At 55.9% G+C, this 20,964-nt stretch overlaps 1 protein-coding gene and 1 long non-coding RNA gene across 2 annotated transcripts in view; both read left to right on the forward strand.

The window, feature by feature from the left end:
- LOC121044864 (uncharacterized) overlaps positions 1–17,060 on the forward strand; it is a 22,968-nt gene extending 5,908 nt beyond the window's left edge. The window contains exons 2-3 of the long non-coding RNA XR_005797515.1: positions 8,186–8,190; positions 15,463–17,060. This is a non-coding gene — a long non-coding RNA (uncharacterized LOC121044864). The remainder of the gene's footprint in view (positions 1–8,185; positions 8,191–15,462) is intronic.
- On the forward strand, positions 11,103–15,382 carry SP6 (Sp6 transcription factor). Its single transcript, XM_040497313.1, has 2 exons — positions 11,103–11,231; positions 13,428–15,382. The coding sequence occupies exon 2, from the start codon at positions 13,486–13,488 to the stop codon at positions 14,614–14,616; it is 1,131 nt and encodes a 376-aa protein (XP_040353247.1). The 5' UTR covers positions 11,103–11,231; positions 13,428–13,485; the 3' UTR covers positions 14,617–15,382.
- Positions 17,061–20,964: the final 3,904 nt, after the last annotated feature.

The following is a 20,964-nucleotide window of genomic DNA, read 5'->3' on the forward strand; positions in this document are numbered from 1 at the left end:
CTTCCTTCCTTCCTTCCTTCCTTCCTTCCTTCCTTCCTTCCTTCCTTCCTTCCCTTCTTCCTTCCTTCTTTCTTTCCTCCCACCTATTTATCCTTCCTTCCATTCATCCATTCAACAAACTTATAAAGCCCTTGTAGAGGGCCAGGCACCATTCCAGGCACTGGGAATGGAGAGAACAGAAACTCCTGTCCTCACGGAGCTTACATTTAAGTGAGTAGGGTGTTAGCTACAGAGGGAAGGGGGGCTGTGTCGAGAGCACGTGCCTGGAATAGAGCAGGCATTTAAAAATATTTGCTGAATGAGTGACTAAGTGCCCAGTGTGAATCAGAGGTGACACTACAAAAGTTCAGCTGGTGAAGGAAAAAAAGAATCGCTTGTTTAACCCCTTCCCTGCCATGCCCTGCCTCCCTGCTCCCTTCCTTTCCAGGGAGCCTTCTCACCCTGGTCCTCAGTGAGGGTGTGAAGGGGCAGCTGGCTGCATGGAGAGCAGGCAGACGCCAGGCTCCAGGGCTACCAAGCTGGCACCACTGCTTGGCGCTGGGCGCCCTCTAAAACAACAAAGTTCCTGTCTCTAATTCGGCACTTCCTGTTTATCTTGATATTATCTCCTGTCCTTGAAGCCCACAGGCCCAATCAGAGCCAGGGCAAAGGGCAGGAGCTTTGGGGACTCTGAGAGAGGGAGAGGCAAGGTTTCTCCCCTCTAGGTTTCCAGGCTGTGCCCAAGGGCACTGGCCAGAGGTCTGAGGTCTAACGTTCCAGGGCACTCAGTGAGGAGCGCCCACAGACAGGGAGTTCCTAGATTCTGGGTCCTGGTCACCATGGATTCTTGGGTCAATGACACCCCTGCTCCTCTGTGACTCCTGGCTTTCTGGACGCTGCAGAGGAGGGAGATTTCAGGGTGGAAACCACCAAGTTTCGCCGCCCTCTCTTTCTCATTCCCAACATGGCTGGGAAGTTCTTCTTGACGTCTAACTTTAGTACCTTTCCTTAGCCTTTGGGAAGAGCTCCGATTTGGGGTTAACTGCCTCAGGTTCCCAAATCACCACCGTAGGCGCCTTACAGATGAACCTTCTTCTAGATTTTGAAGTCTCCCTGGAACCAGCTGTCTTCCATAAAAGCAGCCCCTTGCCCTGTGAGTGTGTCCACTATGCTAGGCATCGGGATGGCTGTCCTGTGGGTGGTAGGATCAGGGCAAATTCCAGACAGGCCTCCACCCCGGCCAGAGGGGCAGGCCTCTGCCACCCCCAGAGCTCCAGGTAATAACCTAGGGGCCACGCCAGGCTCGCCAGCACCTGAGCCACCGGCAGCAGATAATGACGGGGGAGCTGGGCAGGCAGAGCCAACCCCTCAATCAGGAAGCAAATTAAAAAGGGGAGGAATCTCCCAGACAGACCACAACAATGAGACCGGCCCCCTTTCCAGGGCACTGCCCGCCCTCCCCCCTCCCCGCCTGATTTTGCCTGCCAGGTCCTGATATCAAGCCATCCCCTCTAATTCCCCTCTCATGGGATCCAGCTGGAGGCTCTCTGGCTGACCCTGGCTGCAGGTTGGTGGCAGTGCCCGAATGGCCCGGACACGGGATGTGGGCACTTTCAGTGAGCCTTGTCTGCTGGCTCGATCTTCGCTTCCTGAAAGGGCACTGGGCACAGTGGCGGGTAAAGGGGAAGGGTCAAGGCATGCTTTTGGTGCAACATCTTGATGTACACAAGGCAAGCTATGGGTGGCTGTGACAAAGGGATTTACAGAGAACCCACCAACCTCTGGCCTGGCAGTCCCTTGTCCTCGGCGAAGGATGCAAATAAATCCAGTGCAACATATATTTACTGCACAATCAGTACTAAGTCACTGTATGAGATGTTGGGGCGGGGGGGGGGGGTCGGAGTACGAAGATGACCAGAGAATGACCAGAGAAAATTCCAGTCTCCCAAGGGTCTCAATCTGACACACACACACACACACACACACACACACACACACAAAGGGTCTCAATCTGACACACACACACACACACACACACACACACACACAATTATATCACCTATCAGTGCTAAGTGCTCTGTGTTTTAGGACTCTCGGAACACAGAAAAGGGGAACTTGGAGAACTAGAGAAGGCTTCATAGAGGAGGGGGTGCATATGAGTGGGCCTTCAAAGGATCAGCAGGAGCTCACAGGCAGAGAAATGAGGAACAGCATTTTAGACATGGAACAGGATGTGTCATAAAAATGTGTGGACAATAAGGATGGAGTAGAAGCCCCCCCCCCCCTCGGTGGCTGGGACCTGGAGAGAGAGAGGGGTGAGGCTGGAAAGGTGGGCTGAGATCAGACGGGGAATGGGGCTTACCTTCCAGGCTGAAGGGTATGGACTTTCTCTTGAAGGTAATGGGAAGCTATTGAATGTTTTTGAGCTGAGGCATGACGTAATCAGGATCCTGCCACCCTGGTGAGGATTTTAACTGTCCACAGAGGGACAAAGGAGATTCCGCTTTTTCTAACTCTGCTTTTCTCCATGGTGGCTGTCCGGCCAGTTCTTTCTTCCAGCTTCCACTCACTGCCCTGGGTCCCTTTCCCGCAAACCTCCAATTCATTGTTCCAAGCAGACTGACAAGGCAGAGCCCTTGGGCTCTCACCCAAGGTCTGCATGTCCTAGACATCCTGCTGGGTCCTTCTACCTCCATCCCCAACCAGGGTCCAGGGTGGGGGAGGGTGGCGTGGCAGTGTGTGTGTGTGTGTGTGTGTGTGTGTGTGTGTAGTGGATGAATGGCAGGGAAGCTGGGCTCACTTTCTTCATGGATCTTTGGGTTTCAAGGCCCCTGTTGTATCTTCTCACCTGACCTGGGCTCCCGCCCTCACTGCTAATCTCCCCAACTGAGATGCTTCTGGAAGCTTTGGTGCCAGGGACACATTTTTCTAATCCACTCAGCCCAATGCTTAGCCACCCCCTTCTTAAAGAAAGGAGCTAGGCTGAGGGCTGGGTGGCATGAAAAAAGGCTGTCTCTGCCCTCCAGGAGCCTACTGACCAGTAGGAAAGATAAGAAAAACAACTCCATGGAAACAGGGCACGTGGCAATTAGTTGCCACTGAACGAGGCAAGTTCAGAGGAGCAAGCGAGGGATGTGCTAAGAAGAGAAGACTTCATAGAGAAAGCAGGCTGTGAGCCAGCAGCTTGAAGGCTGATATGCCTTCCTGAGGCAGAGATGGGGGAGCCGGGGTGAAAATAGTTGGAGCAAAAGGAGGAAGGCTGATGCGTTGGGTGGCTGGACGTGCTGGGACGGGCTGGAGGGTCTGTACGAGGACCAATGGAAATGGAGATCGCAAAGGTGACGGAGGCCATATAGGAGGGTCTCAAATGTCACAGGTAGCACTGGGGAGCCACTAGAGGTGTTGGAGATGGAGAGTGCCAAGCTACAGTGGCATCTCAGCATGGTTAATCGGTTATTGGTTTAAAGGACGAGCTAGGCTATTGGGCAAGAAGTGGCAAGAAAGCCCATTTTTCAGGAGGCCTGAAAAATAACCCAGCCGAGAAGCAGAGAAGTCATTCCTATCACCACGTTGGTACTTCCCTAGAATTTTCACAGACCAGTGCCCACCTTCCAATTCATTCATTCATTCATTCATTCATGCATGCATGCATTCATTCAACAGGTATTTATTAAGCACTTACTGAGTACCAGGAGCCATGTTAGGCTCTTTCTCCATTGCCCCCTCTCTCTTGCTGACTTTAGAATGAGAAGACGGAGGTTAACAAACTCTCATCCATGGCACCTGGGGGACCTCAGCTCAGCCTCCTCCTTTCTACTCAAACTAATCCAGTAGCTTCCGTCTTTGGAGCAGGTATATGGGGGGAATGAGAAAACTACATGCAGCAAGGGATTGTGGGGTGGCACAGGGTAGGAAAGTTTGAGGACAGGAGGCTGAGCAGCTGGGGCAGCAGAAAGCTGTTGGTGGATGAGAAAAGCAACGTTGACCACGGAGGGGGTGGATATCTGGGGGAAGGAGGCTGGACAAGGAGGGAAAAATGGAGAAGGACGAGAAGGAGGCAAGCCTCCCGGTGAGGGTGGGGGCCCAGAGTGAGGGAGGGACAAATCAGAGAGCTGGAGGAGGAAGTGGAGTCTTAGTAGCTAGAAGTGGGTGAGGGAGGCGGTGGGGGCTGGTAGGCGAGGGCAGAGGAAATGGGCCCGGGAGCTGGAGACAAAAGTCTGGGAGTCTGAGCCTCTGAGGAGCCACCTGGAAGGTGCAGGCAGCGGCAACATCAAACTTGGGATCCAGGGTTGGCTCTGGGAACTACTGCACTTGGGGGAGGGGGTGGCTCCAGGGGGAGATGATAGCGCAAGAGGGGCCTGGACGTGCTATGCCCTCTCCTCCCCTCTGAAGGCCACAGGCGACTCCCGAGTTCCACCCCCCAGCACAAGCTCTAGGCCCTCTTGTGCCCACCGCTGGCCTACCTCATCTCTCCCTCCCACCCCCCACTGGTGGTGGGAAAGCGCGTTGTTCTTAGTTTGGAGGTGTGAACAGAAGGAGAGAGGGGGTCCCCTGCCAAATAGGGTCTGGGTCGTGTTAATAGTCCCTCTCTCGGCAAACACGGTCAGGGTCCCCACACACCCTTTCTGATCCAAAGGCTGGGAGAAGGGGTGTGGGCCAGCAGCTCCAGGCCAAGGGCTGAGTCTTTTTCTCGCCCCCCCCCCCCCCAACTGCCCCCACCCCAAGATTCTCCCATCTTTTGGACTGGACCTGCTACCTAAGCATATGGAACCGATTGAAAGAATTTGTATGCTCACCTTATAATTTATGCAAATCAACTCTGTAATTAACTATAATTTGGAGGCATCCTTTGGTATTTGAGACATTTATCCATGAGGAAATGCCCTAGTGATAATGCTCCTGTATTAACATTATTTACTCCACCTGTGTGGTCTCTCCAGCTTGTTTCCCCCCCTCACTCTGATTTTCTGGGCTGGAAGGTGGGGAGGGACAGGGAAGCCCCTCCCTGGAGCCTGCCACAGTCCTGACGCCTGGATTCTCCCAGGGAGTTGTGCTGGCCCTGTCTTCCCAACTTAGCGTAGGATTGAAGGAAGGGGTGCAGTTCTGCCTCCCAAGTCCCCCATCACTCTATTCTCTCCTGCCTGATGGGTGGGTTTCTGCTGAGCTTTTCGGCGCTCTTAAAGGCCTCAGTGTCCTCATCTCTAAAATGGGGAGAGGAAGGACCTGTCAGGGCCTTTACAGGATAATTACTGAAAAGCTAATGAAGGGACTGGGAATCCCCAGTCTAGAGATTTCTGGGGGTGGGGGTGGGGGGGAGGGGCAGGATGAGAGTTCAGGATGAAGGCTCCTTGACTCACCCTGTGCTAGACTCAACGGGGGAGGTGGCATGCAACCTTGGGTCACCGGGTTCTGCGCATGTGCAGAGGGGTGCACAGCAGCACCTGTGCTCAGGCCCAAGGGCGCTGGGCTATGGCTGAGCATGGGATGCGATCTCATGAAAAGTCTCCAGGCCACTCTCCAATGTAGGTCAGAATTCCTAGCTTCAGAGAACTCGGGGAAACCGGTCTTATTCTGCTTGATCTCCTTTCTCCTTCCTGGTCCTTTGTCCCCCTCTGCTCCAGGACATGCGCCTGTTAGCCAACACGCCTAACCTTACCACCACCCTAAAATTAAATTCCTGTAAATCGTTGGGGATGTGGGGCCACCACCTAAATTCACCTCCAGGCCCCGTCTCCCTTTCCAGGCCACCTTCCCAGCCTCTTCACTCTCCTGGAGTCCCAGGATTCCTGAACCGTCTATAAAAGTTCTTGGCTAGGCTCTGCCTCTAGTCTTCGGTGACCTCTTGCCCATCCCAAGCTGCCCCACCCTATCCTAAGTCGGGGAGATGGTCTTCCCACCCCACTTCACAATGAGAGATCCCAGATTCAAAAGGTGGCTTACATCAGGTCCTGAGCGTTCCAAGTTGGGGAGTATCTGAAAAGGGGGTGAAGGAAAGGAGGAGGGGGGATGAGGCTCCAGCAGAGGCAGGGGAGACCTGCTAGAAGAGCCATCCCTGATGGGGAGCTCTGCAGGGAGGGACTGACTTGAAGCGGGGGCGGGAGGGGGGGCAGTTGCGTCTCAAGTCTTAAAAGTGGCACTTCCTTCTTTCCCACCAAATCTATGGAGAAAACCTCAGAAGGAGGGAGATGTAATGTGGAGAGTTCCAGCCATTCCAGATCTCTCCGCTGATCCTGTGAGAACCACTTTGTCCCTCTCCCACTGCCCGTCCAACTTCTGGGGGAGGGAAGTCCTGTTCCCCCGTCCCCCACCCCCAGCTGCCTCTTCCAGCTGAAATCCTCCTTTCCTGGCAGACCTCGGAGACTCAGATCTCACCCCCTACCACTCCCCCCAGGAGAGCCGGGGGGCCACTGTTTCCTGGATTATCCTAAAAGCTTCCGAGAGGGCCGAGGAGGACTTGGCAACAGCCCTGCCAGAGACTCTCACCTCCCCCTCTGGCTCTGGCTGTCGCCTCCTTTATAAAAGCCTGGTTCTCCCATCACCCCCCTGCTTGCCCCTCACTGCCGCTGCCAGCTCTGGGCTCCATGGACTGGTAAGAGGGGCTGGGCTGTTCCCCAGTCCGGTTCAGGGGACAAGAGGATCAAGTCTCCACTCCAAAAGGATCGCGGAGAAGGGTTTGGAAGGCTTGATTCTCTCTGAATCAGGAAGGAGGAGATAAGAGGGACTCTTATCTGGGGGACTCTATATGGAGAATCAAAGAGGATTCTTTGGAGGTCTGTGGACTTGGCTGAGCTGAGATCTGGGGGCGAAGTGGGGCGGGGATTCACCAGTTAATAGATAACCAAGGGCTTCATTCTGAGAGAAAAGACGGGCGAATATTAATAGACATATAAGGCACACGCTCACCACATGGAAGTTCATGCGCGATAGAAGACCCGCAGAGGTAGTAAGGGAGAAACCTCTGTACATGTCCTGTGGGGACCTCCCTTTATGATGGAGACAGGACAGACACCCCACATTCAAGCCCCAAAGGTACACACAGGCACGATGGGTACACTCCCCCCCCCCCAGCATACAGATATACTATCCTCAGCTGGGTTCATCTTCTAGACTAAAAACAGATGTGGATGCCAGTGAGAGTTGGATTTGTAATAGATTCAGTGCCCCGTATAGTGCCTGGCCCTAGGTAAGCCCTCAATAAGTGCTGAATGAATATGGATGAATGAAAGAGAACCATTTGGTCCCAGCTCTGGACTCTGCCCAGTTTCCCAGGAATATGGGAGAGCAGGGTGGGAAGAGGGAAGGAGAGGAGGAACGTGTTGGTGTCCAGGATCATTAGTTAGCAGGTCTCCGAGTGCAGCCTGAAGGCGGGAGTGGAAAGTGGAGAAGAGAGAACAATCGGGAATTAGGAGATGGTGGGGGGGGGGGGGGGTTGGTCCCTGCTCTGCTTCTGAATTTCTGTGTGACTTTGAAACTGGGGTCCAGTTTCCCTACCAGTAAAACAAGGACTTGCATTGGACAATTGTTACGGGCAGACCAGCTTTAATACTTTCGTAGGTCAGTCTCCACAGGAGGACGACTGAGATTTAGAAAGGACCCCGGATATACCTGTGACTTGTCCCCGCAGTCCAAGATGGGACCCGTTTGTCCTATTACAGTCGGGATCATGGATGGCTTTGATAGGGAGATCAGTTTAAGAATGCCACCCCCTTCACCTTCTGCATCTAGGGGAGCCGGACTCTCTGGGCCATCACTTCTGCCCTAGCGAGGCCAGACGGAGTAGCAGGCAGAACAATGGCTTTGGAGCCTGACAGATCTGGACTCAGTTTCCTTCTCTGTCTCATTTAACAGCTCTGTAATCTTGGGCAGGTCATTTCACACCTTTGATCCTCGGCTCCTCGTTTGCACGATGGGAGTAATAATAATAGTGACTTTGCTGCATGCCCATGAGAATTAGAGATATTTGTGGGAAGCACCTGGAGCATAGTACATGCTCAATAAAGACACGGCAGCTATGGTGGCCACGGGGACTAGTGAGGCTCCTCCCGGTACAAAATGATTGCTGACTGCTGACCGTAAATGAGGTGTAAGAAGAGGGGTAGCAGGACTGGACATTTGTGGCAACATCTGTCTATTTACGTCTTTGGGGGAATGACGAAGAAGGCTAGAAATGGCCCGATTCCTGGGCAAATCTCAGCCTGTGTGGGAGCCGACGTGGTAAGCAGCATTGTTCAATGTTGAGAAGACGTAAGAGTACCGGGCAGTGGTTCTGTTAGCAGTCATATCGACATCAGACCATGGGCACCGTTTAGTAGGAAAACGTCTGGCCAGTGGGAAATGGAAAGGACTGGAACCAGAAGAATGCAAGTAGAGGGGGACCGGGAAGAAAGACAGCACCCCGAGTCAGAGGCAGACAGCTACGCAGGGCAAGAAAGCAGGATGGCTGAATTTTTCTGAGAGGACTGGACTGGGACCCTAGGCGGCCGCCAGTCAGGGTGGGGTGAGATTAAAGGGGGCCTGGGGTGAAAGTGGGGTGGGAAGTATGCTATCCAGGGGCTGGATCCCTTTCTCTGTTGCTTTCCAGGGAATGATGGAAGGAGCCAGGAAGATAAGATAATCTGGTGCCTATAAATAAATGGGAGGGTGGACTCAGATCCCTCAGCAGAGTGTTAGGACCTTAAGAGCAGTAGCTTCAGGAATAGCCAGAAGGCCAGCGGGCTGCAGGGAGGTGGAGGCAGAGAATGCCTATGGCTAAAATCAGACTTAACATAGGAGCCTGAATCACAGGTTCCCTTCTGGACGTGACTGTGAACTGGGATGCAGACCCAAATTGCAGGGATTTGCAGGCTGAGTGAAAAGAGATAAAACCGTGTTGATAGAGAATTGTTGATGTTGCAGTGGCCAAAAAGACCCAGAGCAGTTCTAAAGAGTTCTACATCACAGGGGTCTGAGTGTCCGGAAGAAGGAAATTCGACTGACTGGAAAGTATGATCCCTGACATCCCGAAACACCCCGAGGCTCCCCAGGAGCTTGTCTTTTACTCTGCAGGGCAGCTGCTCTGCCTGCATTTAACAGAGGAGGAAACTGAGGCTCAGAGTGACTTAACCCACGAGCTCAGCTCAGCAAGTACAGGGCTGGGGCTACAATTTGGGTCCACCCACTCCCAGTCCAAAGATCTTGTGAATATACCTTAACCCAACGAACATTTGCTGGGAACCTACTTATTTAATAATTACAACCACATCTTCCCTTTTCTGCGACCTTACCAGGGGACCCAGGGTCTAAGTGTTTTAGATGCATCGATTCCTTTAAGCCCCAGGAAAGTCTCCCAACTTGAACTCAGGTTGCCCAGATGAGGGAATTGAGTCTTAGAAAAGAGGGAGATGGACAGAACGAATCAGACCTTGACTCTGAATCTAAGAACGTGTGTGTTTGGGGAGGGGGCGGGGAGCACACAAAGACTGATTTTCAAGTGGCTTGTGGATTCAGTTTAGCCGTTTTATAGTGGCACTTCGAGCGTGTCCCAAACGGAAATTCGAGTCCAGTAAAGCAATAGTGGCGGAATCGCGGCTGCAGAGGTGAGATTCAATCAGCCTAAACTTTGGTGCTGCTGTGCCTAATAAGACTGTAAAGACAAAAAACGAAATTTAAAAGGCCGATGGCAAAACGCGTAGGGAAAGCCAAACGGCGCAACGAAGGGGGAAAAATATATATATATATATATATATATATATATATATATATGGAAATTGATCAGAATTCCGGTGCAAGAAAGGAGTCGCTTCGGGAGGTCAAGGCGGCGGGTAGAGGAGGCACCAATCACCAATCGGGAAGGGAGCATCGGACTATCCGGGCGGGCGCACAGGCCAGCCCGGCGAGGAAGAGGGAGGAACTCCTCTAACCACCGGGCGTTCCGTATCTCGATCAACTGGGACCTTGAGAGTTTTTCGGTGGGCGCCGTGAACGCCCTGAAATTTTGCCAGAATGTTGCCCTGTGTATGTGCATTTTTTTCCTCAAAGGAATCCCAGACCCTTCTCCAAACTTGGGTTTAGACAGTCAGGTGAGAATCGTGGCAAGGGGTCGCTCAATTCTTTCCAGAAGTGTCCCTTCCCAGGGCCATTCAGGAGCCTGCCCCAGCTTTCAGGGCTGGGTGCGCGGGGGGCAAGGGTAGCAAGGCGTATGTAGGCTGAGCAGCTCCCGGACGGAGGGGGTCGCGTACTTGAGAGGTGGTCTTAGGAGGTGCTGGGGTTGCTGCCCAAGGGGAGATGGGGAGTGGGGACTGAGGGAGTCTGGGAGACGAATAGGGGAAGGCAGACCCGGGCAAGTTGGGGAGCAGGGGAGTAGGGCAGAGGAGAAGAGGAGTCCACCCCAAAAAGGCGAGTGGCCGGAGAGGGGGGGGGAAGCCAGAAAGGCAGGGCGAAAATGCCCGGGGAGGGTGGTGGTGGTGGAGAGGAGCGGCGGAGAGAATGGTGGAGGAGGGCCACAGCCCAGAGTTCTCACGGCCTAGGCCCGAGGTAGACCGGACACAGCCTTGGCGCTCAGTCCTGTTTCCTTTTCCTCTCAGTACCCGGACCGCGCTGCCGGGCCGGGCGGGTGGATCGAGCGCCCTGGAAGCAAGCGGCGCCCCAAAGGAGTCTCCTTTTCACGCGGAGAACCCGGCCCCTCCTCCAGGCCCCCAGGGTCCGAGTCCTGCTTCCCCCGCCACCCGGAGCCGGCTCCGGGGCAGTTTTCCACCCGAGGGGCGTGTCTCGGAACCTGGGGAACGCTCCGCCCAGGACCCCCTCCTGAGGACTGGAGGGGCGAGGGAGGAGCGAGGGAGGGGCGGGAGGCGACCTAGTTAGCGAGCCCGCCCCCTCCCCGCCGGCCGGGCCTCGCCGGGCCTCCCGTCCGGCCGAGCCCGCAAGGGTTAAAGGCGGCGGCAGGTGAGGTGGGCGGGGCCGCGGACTCGGGGAAAAAGGAGCGCAGGGCAGAGGATGAAGGCAGAGAGCGCGGGTGAGTCACGGGCGGAGCTGGCCTTGCTCGCTCGCTCGCTCGCTCGCTCCCTGGCTCCCGCCCGCCCTCCGCCCTCCCGCTGGCCCTCCGCCCCTCCTCCGCCTCCCGCTGCCCGCCGCCCGCCGCCGGGTCCGGTCGCGGCCCCCGCTGGTCCTCGGCTCCTGCCCCTCGCCCCCGGAGAGCCCGCCGGCGCGCGGGGCCCATGAGCGCCCGTGGGTAGCGCGCCAGCCAGCCGTGCCCGGAGCCCGAGCGCAGCCTCCAGGTAGGAACCAGGGTCTGGGCGGCCAGGGGTGCGCGATCCCGGGCTCCTCTCGGAAAGACGCGCCGCGCACTCGCCACAGCCTCCCGTAGCCTTGGGGGAGGTGGTCCTAAAGAATCCGAGGGGCTTGGAGCCCCGGCCGAGTGAAACCTGGGCGGAAGGGCGAGACGAGGGACCGAGGAGGCTGGAGACCGGGGAAACTGGAGCGACTGGGACAACCGGAGGACTGGAACCTTGAGGACTGGGAGTACGGAAGTCCTGACCACCTGAGCGCCGGTGATCGGGAGAGGGAGGCGGCGGAAGGGGGAAGAAGGGTGTCTCTACCCGGCTTCCTGCGTTGGGGAGCGGGAAGCCGGGAGTGCGCGCCCTGCTGTCTCCCTTCCCGAAACTTTGCAGGCAGGCCGTGGCATCCCAGGACTGGACTCCCTGGCCCTGTGTCGGGAGAGGCCACTCTGGAACCTGGGTCGTTAGCTTCCCCGCCCCCCGGTCCCTGGGGCAGTTCCCAGACGCCAAAAGCTATTAGGGTCCCAGGCCTCTTTGCTCCCGCCCAGCCCCTTCTGGGCTGCCCCGCCTGGGCCTGAGGCTCCATCGCTGCTGCTTCACCCTTGTTCCTTTTTTGTGGTAAGGCAGCGGGAGCCTGAGTAGGCGCCCCAGTCCCCCTCTCCCTCCCTCTCCAAATCTACCAGGGACATCTCTTTGGTCCCAGAGGCCAAAGGTGGTAGGGTCAGCTGAACCCTGCTGTGGGAAGAAGTCCCTGCCCTAAACCACTGCATCTCCTCCCCCACCATCAGAGAAGGCCAGGCACACAAGCCCGACACCTGAGGCACCAGGGCTCCCAGGCTTTAGAGAGGTGGTGAGAGAAAAAGGACTTTCAAGTCACAGATATGTGGTTAAGAAAGAGAGGGGTGGGTATCTTTTGGTTCCCAACGGTGTAGGGAAAGGGTAACAGACCAGGAGTCCGGAGACCTGGTTCACAGAGGTACATAAAGTATGCATTTGTTGATTGAACAAATAAATGAATGTCTGTTCAAGTCATTTCTCCAAATGCTGCCTCAGTGTCCTCTTTTTTTTTTTTTTATAAGAGGGTTGGCCTGAAGCAGTGATTCTCAGTTTGTCTGTATATTAGAACTGTCTGCAGAACACCTAAGAACGATCGAAGCCTAGAATGCACCCCCCTATATCGTCTCTGGGGGTAATTCTTCTCAGTGTCTGTGATTCTGGGTTTCCTTGTTGCCCTCCGCTGTCCCCACTTCGACTCTGCATCCCGTAAGGGGGTGACAATTTTACCTTTCAGAGCTTGCTAGTAAGCTCTTCTCTCGTTGACCCCCTTCTCTGGGGAAGCTGACCCCTCCCAGCTTCACATCTGGGTCTCCCCCAGATTGGAGGAGGGCACGGGTAACAGCCAGACAGCCAGCTGTGTGGCTGTGTGGGTCAGGACAGGAGAGGAAGCTTAACTTTCTCTGGTGGGGAGAAGTCCCCTGGGAATCAACACTGAACCTGCACCCCAGGGAGGTGAATTCCTGCCTGAGGGAGAGGGGTGGGGGCCAGGAATGGAAGTGGGTTTGGTGGAACCATCTGGACAGAGAGCGGAGGGCAATGGTAGAGAACAGTGAAATGCTCTTCCTCATTGAACATGCCTCAGGGACGGAACGAGGTCTCTTTCCCCAATACCTCAGAACCTGCTTTGAGCTTTGGAAAATCAGGTCACCTCAAGCTTTGAGTTTCAGAAACAGACCACCTCCCTCTCCTCATCTGTGTCCTGAGTTAAACTCGGGAAGCCAAGATGGGTGTAGAGCCTCCATTTGGGCTGGAAGCAGGGCTGCAGAAGGTAAACGCCACACTGCCCTTTGCGCTGGTCCGGGCAGATAGGGTGGGGATGGTTTTAGCATGGAACTGTAGGTGTATCTGACCTACCAGCCTGGGACCAGCCCAACTGTCAGGATGAGCTGGGCCCCATAGGAGGGATCAGCTAGGAGAAGGTAGACTCCCCCGCCTTGGCTGAGAACCTCACACCCTCAACCCTTCCTAGCACTCCCAAATTCTGTTAACTGGTCGTTAGTCCTCACTGGGAGGTGTGCTCCTCTTTTGCAGCGGCCAGTCCCAGTCGGGAGAGGAGCACTTTGCGGGGAGGCCGTCTGGGTTCGGACTGAAAGTGACTTGGTTACTTTGCTCACTTCACCTCCTCTTTGCCTCCTTTAGGTCCTACCTGAGGTGCCCCTGACCATCCCTGTTCCCCACCCCACCCCGGATCCCGGCAATGCTAACCGCTGTCTGCGGCTCTCTGGGCAGCCAGCACACGGACGCGCCTCACGCCTCCCCGCCGCGCCTCGACCTGCAGCCTCTCCAAACATACCAGGGCCACACGAGCCCGGAGGCCGGGGACTACCCCTCCCCACTGCAGCCTGGAGGGCTGCAGAGCCTCCCGCTGGGCCCTGAGGTGGACTTCTCACAGGGCTATGAGCTGCCGGGGGCCTCCTCTCGGGTAACCTGCGAGGACCTGGAAAGCGACAGTCCCTTGGCCCCGGGACCCTTTTCCAAGCTCCTGCAGCCGGACATGTCCCACCATTACGAATCGTGGTTCCGGCCAACTCACCCAGGCACTGAGGATGGCTCCTGGTGGGACCTTCATCCGGGCACCAGCTGGATGGACCTCCCCCACACTCAGGGCACGCTCACCTCGCCTGGCCACCCCGGGGCGCTTCAGGCTGGCTTGGGGGGCTACGTCGGAGACCACCAGCTTTGCGCACCGCCTCCCCACCCGCACCCGCACCACCTCCTCCCAGCCGCCGGAGGGCAGCACCTCCTGGGGCCTCCCGACGGGGCCAAGGCCTTGGAAGCGGCCGCCCCGGAGTCCCAGGGGCTGGATTCCAGTCTGGACGGAGCAGCCCGGCCCAAAGGCTCCCGGCGGTCAGTGCCCCGCAGCTCAGGCCAGACCGTGTGCCGCTGCCCCAATTGCCTGGAGGCGGAGCGACTGGGGGCTCCGTGCGGGCCCGACGGGGGCAAGAAGAAGCATTTGCACAATTGCCACATCCCGGGCTGCGGGAAAGCCTACGCCAAGACATCGCACCTGAAGGCGCACCTGCGCTGGCACAGCGGCGACCGTCCCTTCGTGTGCAACTGGCTCTTCTGCGGCAAGCGCTTCACGCGCTCCGACGAGCTGCAGCGCCACCTCCAGACCCACACGGGCACCAAGAAGTTCCCCTGTGCCGTCTGCAGCCGCGTCTTCATGCGCAGCGACCACCTGGCCAAACACATGAAAACCCACGAGGGCGCCAAGGAGGAGGCTGCCGGGGCGGCCGCGGGCGAGGGCAAGGCCAGCGGAGCGGTGGAGCCCGCCGGGGGCAAAGGCAAGCGGGAGGCCGAGGGCGGCGCGGCTCCCTCCAACTGAGCTCCTCCGGTACCGCCCCCCCCCCCCATTGGTCTCCCCTGGGGGCATCCGAAGAGCTTTCCTCCTGGCCTGATGCCTTTGAGGGGCGACTTGAGGAAGAGGAGAAGGTGGTTATTTATTGAGGGGGAGGAAAAGTGGTGCCGGGTCGGGGAGACGGGGCGCTAGGTAGGGGTGTTTTGGTCTCGGGGCCGGACGAAAAGTGTTTGGCTAGGCTGGGGGAGCTGCGCATGCCCCTCTGTTCCCCCCCCCCCCCCGCCCCTTCATCCCTTATTTCGCTCCTGTCCCCAGGCTCGGGGGTTGGGGTGGGGTACCCGTACCGCGCCTGGAGGGTGGAGGGGACCTGCTGGAAGAGACGGCGCGTCCCTGGAGCAGAGAGGAGTGGGGCCGCCCCGGGCGCTGAGGGTAGTTGTCTGGACACGTCCTTAGCGCCTGGGAACCGGGACATAAAAGCGCCTCCGGACCCGCCCTGCGGCCCGGGTCCCTTTCATCCCGCTTTTAGTGCTTCTGTCCCTATGGTTTCCCGAGGGAGAGCTGAGGTGGGGTAGGGGAGGCAGGGGTCCCCCTTAGGGAGCGGTCTCTATCTGGTTGGGAGGGTTGTTGCTGTAGAAATAACTCCTTTGATGTGCCTCCCGGTTAACCCTTCCAAACCCACTCTGATGGGGCCATGAAGGAAGAGAGGAAGCGGCCAGAATCCGGGACAGCCGTGCAGCCAGAGCTGTGGGGTCGAGGGGAGAGCTAGATTGGGAAGGGGGAGGGCAAAAAAAAAGTCCCCTTCTAAAAGGAGAGAAAGGAATTTGGCGCGGCAGTGGAAGGAGCTAACCCCTTCCCTCTCTAACTCGGATTCAGTCCTTGACTCATGGTTTTTATGAAAAATAAAGTTCGGTATAGTCCACATTCCCCATCTGTTACCTGATGTAGGTTTTCAAAACTGCCAGAAGCCCCCACCCTAGAATTGATGTAGGTCCCTCATCCCAGGTCACCCATCATTTGCTTCTCCCTTAGGGACGAGAGGAAGAGGGTTACTTGGTTGACCAGGGAGTAGGTGAGGTGTCCCAGCACAGGGACCTACAGTGGTCCCCACTTGGAGCGGAGGACTCTGCCCCTGCCCACCTGCTCACTAAGCCCCAGCTCTTTCTTTGCTCTGCCTTTTCCTTTCTCTGCTGCCTGCAAGACTGGCCCCTCCTATAGAGTGTGTGTTAGAAGGCTCCTTTCTCCCCATTTTGACTCTGGGCAGGGGGACTCCCTTTGCATATGAAGGAGGTGTTCTCCTAGTGGAAGGGGTCTGTCTTCTGAGGTGATATCCAGGAAGCTGTTCCTGTCCCCTTCTTTAGATGCTAGAAATACATCCTGATTGTGATCCTGGAGTGGGGACTGGGGAGGGGAAAGCCTAGCAGGGGCAGAGCCAGAGTCAGGCAAAGGGAAGGAAGCTGATGGGGGAAGGATCTGGAACTAGCGGGCTTTCCCCGGCTAGAGGTAGAGACCATAACATTCCCCCTGACCTCCCCTTCCCCCTTGCCCCTCTTTCTCTACCCGGACCCCTATGCGAGGATTAGTTGTGTATTGATTTTTAAGTTATAAGCAAAAGGTATTTTATTTAATATTAGGGCACGTGTGTGTGCATGTTGTTTGTACGTGTGTGTGTGTTTCTCTACTGAGCCTGGGGTCTCCAGCTAGAGAGACCCCACCTTGTTCACCCCGTCCAAGGTCCTAGGACATAGGCCCACAGCGTCTCTTCCTCCCTTAGGGATGCTGGAGCCCAGTCCCCAGGACTGGGAGCTAAATGGGAAGTGGGTCTGGGGTCTGGGTAGGAATATGTGTTTGTGTAAAAAAGGGAGCCCTTCTTAAAAGGGACAGGGTGACTCTCCCTGAGAGGCTCATGGGCCTGGGGTAGTTTAAGAAGTAATGTTCTTTCTTTTTGCTCCCTCTTTTCCCTACCTCTTGCTACCCCAACCAGAGGTCCCTTTCCTTGCTGAGAGGGTTGGGGGCAGGAGAGATCTGGCAGCACCTGCAGGCTGCCTGGGCAGGTGGAGAGAGGGGGAGAGAGGGAGGGCACTGTGGGTGTGGGATGCCTTTCTCCTCCACCCATCGAAACCAGCCACCCCCTCCTGGTGCCACCAGGACAGTCTTCCCCAGTGACCATCCTATTGGGAACTCCTGAATGGCTGTTCAAGGTTGTAGGGGGACACCGATGTTCCCCCTACGGAGGCCTTGAGCTCCCAGGGTGCCGGTGCGGGCTTCGGATAGGTTTTCTTCTGCTCCCCTCCTTCATAGATCTAGGTTGCTTGGCTGTCTGCCCCCCTTCTAGGCAGCCCCCTAGAGGAGAAATGTAGGATTTTTTTTTTCTTTTAACTGCTGTGAACCCACTTTGGGGGCGGGGGGAGGAGGAGGAAGAAACAGCCTGTGTTTTTTATGCCATAATAAAGTCATCAACCACATCATTGCTTCATTTGTCTTCCAGCTCTGGTTTCCTTTTTGACTCAGTGTCCCTTAGCAGTGAGGACGAGGCCGGCTGCTGGGTGGGGTGGACACTTCCCTTTGATCCTGCAGCCCTGCGCAGCCTCACCTCCCTTTGTTTGGGGGCAGAGCTGAGCCGATTGAAGAAGGGTCAGATCCTTCCCTGGAGGTGGCTAATGCCGAAGGAAGGAGGGTTAACCCTCAGGGTTGATAGCTGGGCTGACTGTCCCTCCCTGGGGGATAAGAAGGGTGTAGATATTTCCTTCCTCCACATATAAGCCCCCTCTTTCCCCTCCTCTGCCAAGAATGCTGGTTCCCCGCCTTCCCAGAGAGAACCAGCCTCTGGGGCCCCGTCACCCCGCCCCCGTGGGGGTGTGATCAGTCCCTCTGGCTGTCAGTGAGGCGGGGGTGACTGACAGCGATTTCTTCACCCAGGATGATCCCTATCAGGGACAAGGCGATGAAAGGCAGCCAAGATATCTGATGGGCTCCCGCCCAGCTGGAAAGTATGAGGGAAGGATCCTACTGCAACTCTCAGCTAGAGGGCCCGCCACAGTTACACAACCACAGTGTGCACAAACGCACCCTCACTGGACCCATCGGGCATCCTTGGATATGCAGAAATGCCCATCTGTATACACTTTCCCGGGCTGCCCAATTTCTGGTATTGCAGCTGGTGCCTAATTCATGTGCAGTGAGAAACAAACACCTTATGACTCCAGAGCCCCAAAGCTAGGAAGGTTGACAGAGGATCGATTTGGGACTCCAAAGGGGCAGGCCAGATTACTGTGTAGTTTTACCTTCCCATCCTACATTTTGGCCAAAATTATTATCTTCCCTAGTGGGATTCCGGTTTCCCCCACTCCACCCCTAGCCCAATTTCCTGGAGCCAAATCTGGTACCCAGATTGGTTCCTCTCATCACTTGTTTGGGAGAATCTGGAGTCACAAAGTTTAAGGCCACTTTGGGATATGGGGGGTGGGGTATCAGAATGATTTAGGGGGTGGAGCTGGAAGCAGACTCATTTTGGGGGGAGCAACTGTTTATTTTCTCTTGCTCCTGGATTTGGAAGCCTGGGAAGAGGGGCGGGCACACAAAGTTCCAGTGATGGCGACCTCATGCCCATCCGCCCCACTCCTTGGGGTGCTTCTTTTGTCTTCCAAGAGGTTGGGGGCGGGGGGAAGTTAGACCCCAGGAGCCTGGTGAGTCCTCTCCTCCTTTAGCCCATCGCTGCCCCCAGGGACAGGAGGGCAGCTGTGGGGCCGGCTGGGCCTGTCTAGGCAGGGCCAGGGCCACCCCTCCTCCCCTCGCAGCTCCTCCTGCTGACCCGCATTCTTAGCGGGGGCCTTTGGTGGGGCTCTGATGTTTGCTCACTGGCTCTGATCGGCAGCAATGCTGCTTGGCTGGCCTGGCCCCCCTGAGGGAGCCCAAGGCCACCACTGATGCCTCAGATCTGGTGCCCCCACAGGGATGATCCTGGAGGGGCCGGGAGGGAATTAGGGAAGTCAGACCATGTGGGCTGACCCTTTGGGCAACCTCTCTGAGTGGCCATCTGCTGTCTTGGGAGGTGGGAGTACAGGCCTTCTAGGGTGTTCGAGTGAAATCAGGAATGGGAAAGTGACCAAGCCGCAGGCCGCCTGGGAACTGCAGCCTGGGGCTGCGCTGTGGTCCCGCAGGGACACACTGCCCCACCGCGGGCAGCAGGGGAAGTGCAGGAGTGGAGCTGGCTTTGCGGCAGGCTGCTTCGGGTGCTCATGTTCGTCAGCACGCAGCCTTGATGTTTGCTTCTGGAATGATGTCCAAGGGCAAGCTCACAACCCCTCCCCGACAGCGCACCTGAAGACGCCTTCACTTTCCATTAATTCTGGTGAGCCCGACTGCTCAGCATGTTAGCCGTGCAGGTTTGAAAAGAGTCTCAGGATCCAAATAGTCTGGCTGTTTCCACCTGGTAGAGGGCATATTAGAGTCACCCATGGAGTTTTTCAAGACACCCTGATTCATTTTCCAGCACCCCACCAAGTTATGCCCTTAGGGACATATTAGAGCAGCGCTTCTCAAACTTGACACTAGGGGTGGTTTTGTTTAAAAATAACTTAAAAAAAAGTATTTATTTATTTAGAGAATGCAAGCAGGGGAGGGTCGTAGAGAGAGAGGGAGAGAGGATCCCAATGCAGAGCCTGACGCAGGTCTCGAACGCACAAACCTTGAGGTCATGCCCTAAATGGAGGTCAGACACTTAACCAACTGAGCCACCCAGGCGCCCCTGTACTGGGGGTGTTGTTAACATGCTTCAGATTCAGTAGGTTTGAGGTGGGGCTCAAGAGTCTGCATTTTTAACAAGCTTTCAGGTGATGTTGATGCGGGCAGTCTGTGGAACACTGAGTAGTGGAGTATTAAAGTATTATGTTGTGCTGTGGGAGTCACGTGGTTGAAAACTAATGCCTCCCCTCCCTCCCCAAACCATGGCTGAGAACCACTGATCTAGTTCAATGCCATCATTTTGCCACTGGGGAAACTGAGGCCGTCAAAGATAAAGTGACCTGCCCAGACAGCCACTGCAGCTCCATAGCAGATGCAAGACAAGATGCCAGTGTTTAGAGTTCCAGGCGATGCTCTTCCCTGCCTCCAGCCCAGCTTCTAGGTCAATTCATCTTACAAGTGGCAGTCCCCCTTCTGAAAATGAAGCCCACCTCCTTGGGGACAGCTTCCTCTTCAGAATCAGCCTCAGATACCTACAGGCAATTAGAAAGTATCTTAGATTTCAGCTCCCCCAACACCCTTATCTGGTACACCTGCCCACAGTCGGCCTCCTGGGGAAGCCATGGCCTCTGTGCCTTCATTCCCATCCCAGGAGAGACCACAGGCTGGGATGCTGTGGCCAGGGCTCTGAACAGCAACCCTGACTGTTTGGCAGGATGGATGTGGGAGAAGTAGATAATCTGCAGTATCTCTCCTGTCCCCATTTCTGGAGGGCTTCATAGAGCAAAAAGGGGTGAGATGCATTTGCTTAAATGCTGGTAATGGAGATGCATTATAGAGGAAAATGACCTGGAAAGCAGAACATTTGGGATCAGAGTCCAAATCCCCACACCGGTATGTGCCCCCTTGGCCAAGACTTCTCCTTTGTTGTTTCAGTTTCACTATATATAAAGGCACAAAATCTTTGGACTAGAAATTTCCAAATTTCCTTTCAAAGCTATTTTCCTATGAGTTTGAGCACCGTGGGCCAGAATCTACCTTTGGGGAGTCAGATGGGTTTTGAGCATATGTGCATTTAAAAAATGCATTACAGGCGCCTAGGTGGCTGGGTTGAGCATCGGACTTCCGCTCAGATCACGATCTCGCTGTTTGTGGGTTCGAGCCCCGCGTCCGGCACTGTGCTGACAACTCAAGAGTCTGGAATCTGCTTCGGATTCTGTGTCTCCTTCTCTCTCTGCCCCTCCCCCATTTGTGCTCTGTCTCTCAAAAATAAACAAATGTAAAAAAAAAATTTTTTTTTAATGCATTAACTTAAGTTATCCCTAGACCTCCTTCCCTGTAACAATCTTTCAGATCTTATGCCCTGGGGGGGAGGTAGGGCTAGGTTGCACCTTTGTAATTGAAACCAGGACGCTGCGAGCTGAGGTTTTTCCTCCAGATGCCCCAGCAATCCGCGCTCTCTAGCAAATCTGGCCGGTTTTTCTTTCCTCTCTTTTTACGTGGGTTCCTTTCCACCTGCAGATGCCTCTCCCCATGGTGTCTCGGCTGGAAGTGCCCGTGAGCCGTCCGAGCTAGGAAGGGCAGGCGGACCGGCAAGGTCTCCCACGCTGCTGCGCTCCAAGAAGTAGTGTTGGCGCGCACCCTGGTGGAAAACCAAGGAACTGCAGGCGCTTGGTTCCGGCTCCGCCCCCCGGG

The sequence above is a fragment of the Herpailurus yagouaroundi genome, unplaced genomic scaffold (genome assembly GCF_014898765.1).
Source record: "Herpailurus yagouaroundi ecotype Mexico unplaced genomic scaffold, PumYag 189, whole genome shotgun sequence".
NCBI classification, from domain to species: Eukaryota; Metazoa; Chordata; class Mammalia; order Carnivora; family Felidae; genus Herpailurus; species Herpailurus yagouaroundi.

Bases quoted from the DNA above. Each gene is read 5' to 3' on its own strand.
- SP6 (XM_040497313.1), top strand. From the start codon at position 13,486: ATGCTAACCGCTGTCTGCGGCTCTCTGGGCAGCCAGCACACGGACGCG.